Genomic DNA, 13069 nt, shown 5'->3' with positions numbered 1-13069 from the left:
AACCCCCTGAGCAATGATGTCTATATGCACTAAAGCTAGCTAACGCTAACCAAACTCGTCATATGCACTAAGGAATTAGACGTACCCTGGGTCATATCTACTCCTATGGTCGAAAATGTGTATGTCAAGAAGTGATAATAGGGCATATAAACCTGACATCTAATGACGAGACTGGATGCATGTATGACATTATGAAACATATGTAATGCAATGTCAATGTCTAGATGCTAACAAAGAGCATACAAAATGAAAGAGTGGGAGGGTCGAATCATCGCAACATTGCGAGATGTGATCGGCAAAATGCATGTGGTCAGGACTCGATATAGGATATAATCCTAGACCCTAGGGAGAGTGACCTAAAGTTAGTCACTATAGGTAGTCTCTCCTCCCTAAAAAATACATATAGATAGTATCTAATGTAATATGGGAGTAGGGCTCGCAAAATGGCAGATCCCTACCAAGGTAGCACAAAAATGTGCATACAGATCTCCTAAGTCCTAAACAATCATATAATAAGGTGGGAGAAAATGAAAATTCTTTCCACCAACTCCAGTGGAGTAGGTCAAGTCATCTATCTTTTCTAAGTTGTTATAGAACTGAGCACATAAATCAAGATTTACTGCATGACTACAGTAAACCAGTTTATATAACTGGTAGTGCTCAATAATCTGTGTGATAGGGGTACAATACTGAGTAAAAAGGGTTCTACTTAAATACCTAGATTTTAGGGCAACATATATATGTTGTAAAAAAGATAACCTAAGTTGCTCAGTAGGGAATCTTGCATCAGTAGATGGAGTATTGCTAGGCCTAAGGGTAACATGTCGTCTTTTCCTAATTTTATAAAAGCATATAAGCACAAATAGACAAGAAAAATACATATAATCTAAGTATTGAAGAGATATATTGAGGTAAAGTATACTTAGGAGGCATTGTTGAGGTTTTGGGGATGAAAACATTGAGAAATCGTGGCTAGAAGGTGCCTTGTCGTGTCTGAGATCGCGAACAGAAAGCCCTCTGTTCATTGGAAAAATGCTGCTTGAAGGCGCCTTTAAGCTTAATGGAAGGTGTCTTCCATAGGTTACGGAGGGCGCCTTCAAATGGCTGAAGGCGTCTTCCACCGCTTGGGCGGGATTTTTCCCGCCTCTCCTGAGGGCTCCTCCGATGGTGTCGAAGGCACCTTCGGGGAGGCGTTTTTTTTTAAATTTGAGATTTTAAATTTTAATTTTAACTTTAAATTTTAACTTTAAATTTTAAGTTAAATTTTTTATTTTTTATTTTAAGTTTAATTTTTTTTTTTATTTTTAATTTAAATATTAAATTTTAAATTTTTTATTTTAAGTTTAATTTTAATTTTAAGTTTAATTTTAAATTTAATTTTAAATTTTAAGTTTAATTTTATATTTTTTATTTTAATTTAAATTTTAAATTTTAAGTTTAATTTTAAATTTTAGGTTTAATTTTAAATTTTAATCTTAGTTTTTTTATTTTAAGTTTAATTTTAAATTTTATTAGAGAAGCCATAAGAATATTTTATGGATCGAGAATGCATGACCATGCTCAAATGAGTCAATATGTGATATTAAGCTTATTTGATTGAGTGTGTCTACTTAGATCAAGAAATATAAAGATTGATAAGAGGATGATACGATCTATGCCTCATTGATCAATCTAGATATCAAGGATATAAGGATTGAGTCATACAAGATAATAGACATGAAAAGATTAGGTCGTGTCTCGACATTCTCGTCACTTGGGTAGCAATGATGCATTGCTAGATGCCACTTATTGTTTATGTATCTAAAATGGTTTTAAATACATTGCCAACATTACGAGAGTCTATTGGGGTACACACAAAGAACATGTTTATTTGAAAATGAGTTATGGGGTTAAATCTAATCTGAATTATACATATTGAGTTAGACTCGAATAAATTCATATTAGACTCATTGAGTAATGGGTTAGACTCATTGGTTTATTGGGTTAATGACTTATTGGATTAATAGTTAATTCAATATACTAAATTCAACCCATTAAAATTAATGAATATTAATAGAGATTAATACATCATTAATCAAAAGGAGAATAAAAAGGCAAAAACATTTTGTATTTATTGGATGAGCACAAAAGCCAATCGTATAGTAATCTTTTTAGTAAAGTAACATTTAGGTGAAGTAACCTTTTTGGTAAAATAACCTTTAGGTGAAGTAACATTTCTAGTAAAGTAACTCTTTTGTGAAGTCACCTTATATAAGTGAAGTAACTTTTTTGGTGATGATGATCCTTTTAGTTTTTGCTCTTCTTTTTATTCTCTTGGCTAAAAATAACCTTGTGTAGTTGCTAACACAACAAAGGTTGTTTCTTCTCCATGTCATGAGTTCGTGAGACGGACGAAGAACGTGTTTGTGTGTTTGTGTGGATACCGTAGAGGTGCAGACGTGTTGATCACGCTGAGATCTGTATCTGAATCAAAGTTGCTATCGGGAGTATCGGTTCATGCAACAAAGGAAACTATTCTATTTGATAGAATAGGAAAACGTAGTATATAGTATTCGCAAGAATTTCTAGAAGAATCTTTTTTCCTCTGCGTTATATACTATTTTATGCATAAGATCCCTACATATACGGCCTTAAGTAACTTAACATCCGAGCTCCTATATGTTATCCACCCATCCGAACACCTCGAGCTCCCTCTAGCCCTAGGCACCTACCACAACCATCTTAAAGCATGGCTCTGGCAGGAATGGCCTTGTCTCGTGTAAATATGACTGGTATCGATGATCCATGCTCTAATAGACCATTTGTCTGAATTAAGGAGTTTCTACGATATACCAATAAGACATATGCATGAGCCACGCTAGATAGAGCTGTTAGATGGGTTAATTTATAGCGGAGCAGATCGATCCATGGTGGGTTGACCTATGACGGACCAGTCATTTGGCGGGGAGGGATGGGCTGATCTGTCATCTTGGCTGGTTGAGAAATATCCAATCCAATCTAATCCATAGCGGGTCATGGGTTAAACGGGTCAATCCGCGGATCAACTAAAAATAAACAAAAAACATAAAAGAAATTCCATATTTTTAAAGTTTTACATTATAAAAATTTTCTCAATAAAATATATTTTATCTAGAAATAAATATTTTTAATATAAATGGATAAAAATGAGTTCAATTTTAATGAAAAATATGATTTTTATTTTAAAATTATAATAAAAAATAATAATAAACTGACATTAAACTTAGTTTACATGTATTTCTTAATTCACGGATTAATCTAAGCTCGTCACGAGTTGATCTATGTGGATCGTGCCCACATGAGTCACGAGCCTAGACGGGTTAGCCTGCAAGGGGCTTAAGTTGATAAAATTTTAACTCAGTTTGTTTACCATTTAAATTGACGACTCTACTGCTAGATATATGGAGACGGCGCAACAAGAGAGGAGCTGCACTATGTTAGGGAGACTCATTTAAGTATTTACCAGGCATCTCTGGCGTAGGGATGACAATGGGAAGGGGCGGGGCGGGTTTGTCATTCCCATCCCCGCCTTGTTCTCATTTTTTCGGGTTCAGGGATTCCCTGAACCCGAACCCACGGGGATCAAATCCCCATCCCCGCTCCCATCCCCGCCTTATTCCCAATTTTAATGTATATTATTATTATTATTTAATAATTATTATTAATGATAATATTAATATTAATATCAATATTAATAATATTATTAATAATAATATTTTCAAAATTTTTAATATTAATATTAACACTATTATTAATATTTTTTAAAAAAAATTATATTATTATTTATTAATATTAATAATAATAATATTCGGGGCGGGTTTAGGGATGGGGATAGTATTCACATACCCGTCCCGAATCCGTCCCATCCCCGAAAAATCGGGGATCTCTATCTCTATTTCAGATTTTTCCTACGGGTCTTAAATTCATGAGGAAAATTGTCATCCTTATTCCGACGCCCTCTAAGTCGCGCGCATGTGTTAATCCATGTGAATCGCCAAGATCATGGGAGGAGGTTTCATACGCAACATCCAACGTCCCAGATTTCAGCAATAACGGTATATGATGGCAAAAAAGAAAATACTAGATCATGTCGAGCTTAGCCTAGTCCGCGAATTGAGCTAAATAAGGTGGCTCAATTCGCAGGACTAGCACGACCTAATGTCCAGCTGTACTAAACATAACACAGACCTGCACGGCTGACGGCACAAGCCTAGTGCCAGATTTAATCCAAAAAATAAAAAAGTAAAATCAGAAAAAGAGTAACGCGCGTTGAAAATGCCAAAAAGTAGGCCGCCCCCGCATGCCATTGTGAGACTGAACATCCTGCCGGGTCAATTGCAAGCTAGCGATGTTATATTTTTATTATTATTATTATTACTATTAATTAATTAATTAATGATAAAGTACGTGAGATATTTACTGCATGATAAATTTATTGAAATGATTAAAAATAAAATAAAAAAATGATAATCTAAGTTAGTTTTATTGATTATAGCTGAATGATCGATTTAATTTCACGAAAGTTTTTTATCGATCATCAAAATAAATCGAGAAGCACACGTGGCGGTAAATTCAAAAGTCCATCATCCTTTGATTACGCCTATCATTTGAAGGAAAAATTCTTACAAATACGTCATAGTTGGGGTTTGAACTATGGATATTTAAAAAATAATTTGAATATTTTACCATGACACCATGACCCAGGGGCTAAAATGATTAAGAATAGATTCTAGACGAAGTGGATCGAAATACTTTCTCATGTACGATTTTGTTCGGTTTTTTAATTTACTTTTCTATAAATAATAACGGTAGGATTATCATGCGGGATATTTGGGATTAACGTATGATATTTGTAAAAATTTAAGTTAGATATTTATCATCCTAAGTTATAGTAAAATTGATTATTATATGATAAATTTATAAAATTGAGTAAAATCAATTCTAGATCAATCATATGAAAATTTTCTCCCATATTGTGACCTACTCGATCTTTAAAATTGTCTCTTTAAAGATAATTATGGCCTAGTCATATAAGATATCCGTGATTAACATATGACTTTTTAAGTTAGATATTTACCTCACATATTGACGCAGTTAAAGCTGTACGAGTATTTGTAATAGGTATTAGGATCAATTTTGAATGGATGTGAAAATATTTCGTTTGATATTTAATCTTCCCCATACAAAACGTTATTTGTCTTAAGGTAAATGTCCTTATAATTTATCCTCTTTTAGGATATATTGGGTTATCCTAGAGGGGTCATGCACTAAAATGACGATTATATTTTTTTTTACTGTAATAAGTTAGATATTTACGTCTATCCTTATAAGGGCTTTTGCAACGCAGGTTAAAGTGAAGCGTTAATGTCAACGTGTCATCCCTTAATTGTCACTGTAGCATTAACGCGTTCAATTCTTTGAACACGTTAAAACTTACAGATTTGAAAAAAAATAATAAAAAATAGCATTAACACGTTCAAGTGTTAAAGGCATTGCGGATGCCCTAAGTTGGTATAATTAGTATAAAATATATGATTAGATGTCTGACCTCTCCTGTATATCTCAAAGATTACTGTACGAGAACAAATGCTCCATGTAATTTCTCCTCTTCTAAGGGTGCGTTTGGTTGGGGGTTATTCTAGATAACCTTGGTTATCCATCTAAAGTTATCAACAAAAATCTTATTTGGTTTAGGTAATTGATGATTCCCCAGTAATGTTCCATGTCTGACATGTCAACAAAAGGGTCATGCAACTAGGAATCGGAAAACTGAGGTTTTCTTGATTCCGGGGTTAACAAATTTTTTTTACCCAAAATATCCTCGGATAAGAGTAAAATATGACAAAAAAAGAAAAACATAAAGAAAAATATAAAAATAAAAATTTTAAAAAAACATAGAAAAAATTTAAAATTTTAAAAATGTAAGAAAAACTTTAAAAATAGATAAACATTAAAAAATTAGAAAAAACATAAAAAATGAGAAAAAAATAAAAAAAAACATAAAAAAACGTAAAAAATTTTTAAAAAAATTAAAAAGTAAAAAATAGAAAAATGTAAAAAAAAACATAAAAAATTTTAAAAAAACATTAAAACAAAAAAATCGTAAAAAAATAAATAAATAAAACTTAAAAATATATAAAAAGTAAAAAAAAACTTTAAAAAATAAAAAAAACAAACAATATATATATATATAAACGTGAAAAAGAAAAAATAAAAAAAACATAGAGTTAAGTATAGTTGGTTTTGTAACTAAGGGTAATATAGTAAAATATTAAATTAAGTTATTCATTAAAACTTTCAAACAAATAAGTTTTTGTTGCATTACCTAAATTGAATTAAACAAACATTTGATTTATTTTATTCCCTATAATCTTGGTTATGTGATTACCTAATAACTTTGGTTATATATGATAACTTAAACCAAATACACCTTAAAAATATATGGAGTCACCGACAATGAGAACTTCACTTTTGTGTTTTTACCATAAGTTAGATATTTAAGTGGCTATGACATAAATAATATTTTACATAAAATTGTATTTAAAGTTTCATAGCTAATTAATAGAATACACATTATTTTAACTTGAAAGAGCATTATTTTATAAGTTTTTTTTTTATAATTTCTGTATATTCAATTTATGAGTTTATTTTCATTCACTAATAATCTATTAGATTATATCCTAATCGTTACATTTGATTTGGGTGTAATGTAATTAAATTTATAATATCATATAATTTTAAGTATATTACTATATTTGGTAATGTAATGTATATAATTTTTTATTACAAGGATGATTATATTTTGATGTCCATTATTTTTTTATAAAAAATATAATTTGTATTATTATAAAATGATAAAAATATCATACGATATCTACCGATGACCGTTGCACCTCTATCGGAACTTGTGGCAACCAACGACTGACACACCGACAACCGTCGGTCGTCACCACTGACAACCGCCGGCCATCACCAACGGGTGACGATGACGGCCGACGACCGACAGCCAACTGCGGAGGCGTCGACAATTGACGGGTGGTGGTGGCGATGAGCGATCAACGGGGGACGGCCGACGGGCGACGGCCGACGACTGATGACGACAGACTAAGGGTATATTTCATATCCAAATTAGTTAAATTATGACCTATTAATTTAATTGAATCATATAATATTTATTTTATAATCTAGCTTATAAATTTTTATTATTTTATATAATTAAGATTATATTATATTACAAATTATAAAATAAATTAAATAAAATAATAAATCTGGTAATATAATCATGATTATATTATAAAATACATTACACTCTATCTAACGCCACCTAACAATAATCAAACACGGAGCTGCGTACGGGTCAAGCCTTGTGCCAAATTTAATCCAAAAAATAAAACAGTAAAATCAGCGAAAAAAAAGTAGCGCGCACTGAAAATGCCAAAAAGTAGGCCGCCACCGCATTAACGTCATTGTGAGAGTGAACATCGTTCGATCAATGAAGCGATGTCAACTACTACGACTACTACTACTTCTACCTTCCCTTCTTCTCCTTCTTAATTAATTAATTAAAATGAATTAGAATTAGTTCTAGTTGTACCTTCTCGTGTGATGATTTACTTAATTTTATATGGAATTGATCGCGAGGGATGCTCGAGTCAACATAACATATGATCTTTTGTAAAAGAGTTATATATTAGTATTCTAAGTTATAGCGAAAACTGATTATTATAGGGTAGATTTGTAAAATCGGGTAAGGATCGATTTTTGATGAATCTGATAAAAATACCCTCCCACATAATGACTTATTTGGTCTCTTAATTTACCTCATTAAAGATGATTTATGGAGCTAGTTATATGGGACGTTTGGATTAGCATATAACCTTTCGTAGAATTAAGTTTGAAATTTACCTCACATATTGACGTAGTTGATATTGTATGAGTATTTGTTACAATAAGTATTATGATCAATTCTCAATAGATATGAAAAATATTTTATTGGATGTTTGACCTTCCCCAAGTAAAAGGCAGTGTTTAGAAAATTGAACCGGACCGGCTAGTCTGACCGGTTGAACTGCGAACCGGCTCTTGTTCCGGTCCGGTTCGATCACCCATTAAAGCCGAAAATAAAAAAATCGGTCAAAATCGATCAAAACCGTTTAAAATCGGTCAAAACCACTCCAAATCAGTCAAAATTGCAGGTTCAATCAGGATTAAAACATGATTTTTATAAATATATATATAATGGTTGAACCACCGGTTCGACCGGTCAAACCTTAAAAACCTCAACCTGATAATCTCACTGGTTCAGTGACCGGCCCGATTTTCAAAACATTGGTAAAAGGTTATTGTGTTAGAACAAATGCCCCTGTGATATATCCTCTTCCAGTATATGTGGGGTCATCATAGAGGAGGTCCCTAAGTTGATGACTTTATCTTTTATTGCAATAACTTAGATATTTACGTCTATTCCTAAGGATTGCGCAGTTAGTATATATATATATATATATATATATATATATATATATATATATATATATATATATATATATATAGATGTTTGCTGCAATAGATCTTAGAGTGCGTTTGGTTGAGATTATCTTTGATAATCTTAGTTATTCGTCCAAGATTATCAACGAAATCCCTGTTTGATTTAGGTAATCGATGATTCCCCAGTAATGTTCTATACTGAATACGTCAGTAAAAGGGGTCTGCAACCTGAAATCGGAAAATCTTAAAAAACTGAAGTTTTTCTTGATTATGGGGTTAACATATTTTTTTTAATCCAAAATATCATCGGATATGAGAAAAATGTGAGAAAAAAATGTAAATAAAAAAATAGAAAAAATAAAAAATTTAAAAAAAAGGGAAAAAAACGTAAAAAATAAAAAATAATAAAAAAATATAAAAATTAAAAAAACATAATAATAGAAAAAACATAAAATAATTAAAATAATAATAAAACACATATTAAAAAATTTAAAAAAATGGGGAAAATGTAAAAGATTAAAAAATGTAAAAAATAATAAAAAATGTAAAAATATTAAAAACATGAAAAAAAAAGGAAAAACATAAAAAAATTAAAAAAAGTTAAAAAATAGGGAAAAACGTAAAAAAAAATAAAAAAATGTAAAAATAGAAAGAAAAAAAAACTTAAAAAAAATAAAAAATAAAAAATAGGACAAATAAAAAAACGTAAAAAATAATAATAAAAAAATGTAAAAAAAATAAAAAAAATGTATAAAATATAAAAAAAAATGTATAAAAAATAAAAAAGGTAAACAAACAAAAATAAAAACAATAAGAAAAATAATAAAAAAACACATTTAAAAAAAACGTGAAAAAGAAAAATAAAGAAATACCTAGAGTTTAAATAATAATAATAATAATATATTATTATTATTATATATGATTGATTTTGTAACTGAGGTAATATAGTAAAATATTAAATTAAGTTATTCATTAAACTTTCAAACAAATAAATTTTTATTATATTATTGTTGAATTAAATAATATTTGATTATATTTTATTCCCTATAATTTTAATTATGTGATTATCTGATAATCATATAAGTTATATATATGATAATTTGAACCAAATACATCCTTAATATCAATTTTCAACAGATATATAAAAAGATTAATATCAATTTTTAACAGATATATAAAAAGATTATTGTGCTAGGCAAATACCTCAGTCCTCATGATTTATTTCTTTCTAAAATATGTGGGGGGTGAGGACCGTTAAAAAAATGACTTGATCTTTTACTATCGTAAGTTAGATATTTATATCTACCCTACAGGTTAACATAGTTACATCTATATAGATGTTACTGTAATTGATTTTAAAGTGTGTTTGACCTCTCGTATATAAACGATCATTGCATAAGGATAAATACTCTTAATAAGTTGTCCTGTGGAACCGTCCAGAGGGACCATAAGGACTACAAGACTCCACTATTTTTCGACTATAAGTTAGATATTTACGTGGCTATGATATAAATGATATTTTACATAAAATTGTATTTAAAGTTTCTAATTAATATAATACACTTTATTTTTAAATTTACTTGAAAGAGCACTATTTTATAATTTTCTTAATAATTTCTATCTATTCAATTTATTGATTGGTTTATTTTCTTCCACTAATAATCCATTAGATGTTATCCTAATCTACTAATAGTCATCAAACACTTTTGATAAAAAAAAATGTTGATGGATTTACAATCATTTTTTTTTTTAAATTATCTAATATTTTAATGAAATATTTGCAAATTTTTCCCATGTATATATGATTTCGTTTAACCGTTTATATTGCTAAATAGTGTCAAAAGGACAAATAAACTTAAAGAAGAGCCATTATTAGTACACTCAAACCAATTTAACACCAATTTAAAATCAATAATTTCATTTCCAACTAGCCAATCACTGTTGGCTAGCGAATTTATGAATGCACTTCGTGACCTAATAAAACAAATAATTACTCATTTTCAATTTTTTTTTAAAGAAATTATATAAGATTTTAGTCCTTATATATATATATATATAATATTTAATTATCTATTTGTCGATTAAATTAATATTTATTTAATTAAAAATATTTTTGAATATGTATAATTTATATTTTAGATTTATTGAATAAGGGAAAAAAGACGTTTAATAAATTCTTTGATATTTTTGCATGCCCTTGACTAAAATAACATATAATTTAAATAAATTTAATTTAATTTAACTAATTAATCGATAATAAAAACAACAATAAAGGCCACGACGCTCCTCCGCCTGCCTTTCTGTCTTCGCCTTAATTGCCTCCCTTCCCTCTGTGACTCACTGGCTACTTTGCCGGTCCTCTTCCTTGAATCCTCCTGCCCTCGCTGCTCCACCGCCCCCTGCTCGTCCACGCCAACCACCGCGGTAGCGGAGGGGGCACGCCTCCGGTGACTGAGCACAGCAAAAAGAGTCCTCGGTCGGTTGAGCCATGCGGTGGAGTTCGTGCTATATATAGGACGCTAAGCAGAAGCAGCAGCCATGGAGTAAGACCTAATCGTTTAAACGCACTGCGCTTCTCTTCGATCGATTGTCCTGTCTCTCTCTGTTGGAGGAATCTCGGTGGAATAGTGCGAAAATTTGGAGCCGAGACGGGTGTCGATTTATTTGGGGGCTGGACTTTCCGATCATGTAAAGTTTCTTGCTTTGCTTGATTTCTCTGCAAATTTGGTCTGTTTCTTTTTTATTTTGCTTTTTTCTTTTTGTTGTTTTCGGTGGTTATGGTTAAATTTCTTCCTTGTTTTTTGTTTCCAGATGAGAAAACCTAGTCTAGAGGGTATGCTCGATCTTGGAAAAACCAGTACCTGTTGATGGTAGCGGAGGCCTGTGATCACAAGATGCGGACCTCCGTCGCTACGGCCTCCGCCGCGGCGAAAAAGAAGCAGAAGAAGAGTGACATCTCCAAGTCGCCGCCTTCTCCCGCCATAGTCGGGATCCTCTCCTTCGAGGTCGCCAGCGCCATGTCCCGTGCCGTTAGCCTTTACCACTCCCTTTCTGAACCTGAGATGGTGCGGTTCCGCTCCCAGACACTTGCGTCCCCCGGCGTGCGCCATCTCATCTCGTCCGACAACACCTTCCTCCTAACCCTCGCCCTCGCCGAGAAGCTGGACGATCTCAACGGCATCGCTGCCGTCGCCTCCCGCCTGGGCCGCCGTTGTGCCTACCCTGCCCTCCTTGGCTTCGAGCACGTCTACTCCGACCTCCTCGCCGGCCGCATCGATCCTTCCAGCCTTGGTTTCCTCTCCAAGGACATGGACAGGACCATCCGCAAGATGGGGCGCTTTGTCTCCTCTACTTCTGCTCTCTATGCCGAGCTGGAGGTCCTCACGGAGCTTGAGAACGCCACCAAGAAGATCGATCAAAACCCGATTCACAACGAGAGCCGTCGAGTCTTTGACCAGAAAATCCAATGGCAGCGGCATGATGTGAAGCACCTATGCGATTCCTCACTATGGAATCAGACTTACGATAAGGTCGTCCTCATCCTCGCCCGGGCTGTCTGCACCATTCACTCCCGGATATGCCTCGTGTTTGGGGAGACAATTGGTAGCTTGGATTGCCTAATTACCGACCTAAGTTGTCAGATTTCAAGTGAAATCTTTACCTCCACTCATCACCCAGTTCATTCAGGTTCCCTAAGATCAGGTTTTCTAGATAGCAAATCTGGACAGCTTCCAAATTTGGCTCCTGATTCAGTCAATAGTGCTAATTTCAGGAGAGAAGGCCCCAGATTCAATTGTGGAGCGAGTCCTGGCAGGTTTTTCATGGAATGTCTAAGTTTAGGCAGCTCTGTTGAATTGAGAGAGGATATTGAGCAATTCGAGAATGAGAGCTGCCTCAGTAGGCCAACATATGGGTCTTTGGTTTCATTTAACAATCAAGTGTTGCAGAAGATGAGTAGGAAGAGGTCCAAATTTGGCCCAATGACTAAAATAACAAGGTTAGCTGCACCCTCTATGGTAGGTGGTTCAGCTCTTGCCTTGCATTATTCAAACATCATAATTATCATAGAGAAGTTACTAAAGTATCCACATTTGATTGGGGAGGATGCGAGGGATGATTTATACCAGATGTTGCCTTCCAGTTTAAGAGCTTCCCTTAGAAAGAGTCTCAAATCGTATATGAAGAATCTAGCAATATATGATGCTCCTCTTGCACATGATTGGAAGGAAGCACTTGATGAAATTTTAAGTTGGCTTTCTCCTATGGCTCATGATATGATCCGTTGGCAAACTGAGAGGAACTTCGAGCAACAACAAATAATATCGAGGGCCAATGTTCTATTGCTTCAGACTATATATTTTGCTGATAGGCAGAAGATAGAAGCAGTTATTTGTGAACTTTTGGTGGGGTTGAATTATATTTGTAGGTATGAACAGCAGCAAAATGCTTTATTGGATTGTACAAGTAGTTTGGACTTTGATGATTGTATGCCATGGAAAATGCAATATATTTCTGAACTTTAACTGTAATTTATCACACTTTAAATAAGGTTTTGATGTTTGCAGTA

At 32.7% G+C, this 13069-nt stretch overlaps 1 protein-coding gene across 2 annotated transcripts; it reads left to right on the top strand.

The window, feature by feature from the left end:
• The first annotated feature begins 10793 nt into the window (after positions 1 to 10793).
• LOC122023862 (protein PSK SIMULATOR 1-like) lies at positions 10794 to 13069 on the top strand. Of its 2 annotated transcripts, none has more exons than XM_042582258.1 (2): positions 10794 to 11190; positions 11314 to 13069. In XM_042582258.1, exon 2 carries the CDS (start codon positions 11370 to 11372, stop codon positions 13023 to 13025), a length of 1656 nt encoding a protein of 551 aa, XP_042438192.1. In that variant the 5' UTR covers positions 10794 to 11190; positions 11314 to 11369; the 3' UTR covers positions 13026 to 13069. The 2 variants fall into 2 exon arrangements, with proteins under 2 accessions (XP_042438192.1, XP_042438193.1); XM_042582259.1 differs by having other exon boundaries at positions 10794 to 11229.

Source organism: Zingiber officinale, chromosome 9B, assembly GCF_018446385.1.
Source record: "Zingiber officinale cultivar Zhangliang chromosome 9B, Zo_v1.1, whole genome shotgun sequence".
Lineage (NCBI taxonomy): Eukaryota > Viridiplantae > Streptophyta > Magnoliopsida > Zingiberales > Zingiberaceae > Zingiber > Zingiber officinale.
Note: the sequence above shows the minus strand (reverse complement) of the source record. Positions and strands in the feature narration are given on the sequence as shown.

Excerpts from the sequence above, each read along its gene's own strand:
- LOC122023862 (XM_042582258.1), top strand. The coding sequence starts at position 11,370 with ATGGTAGCGGAGGCCTGTGATCACAAGATGCGGACCTCCGTCGCTACG.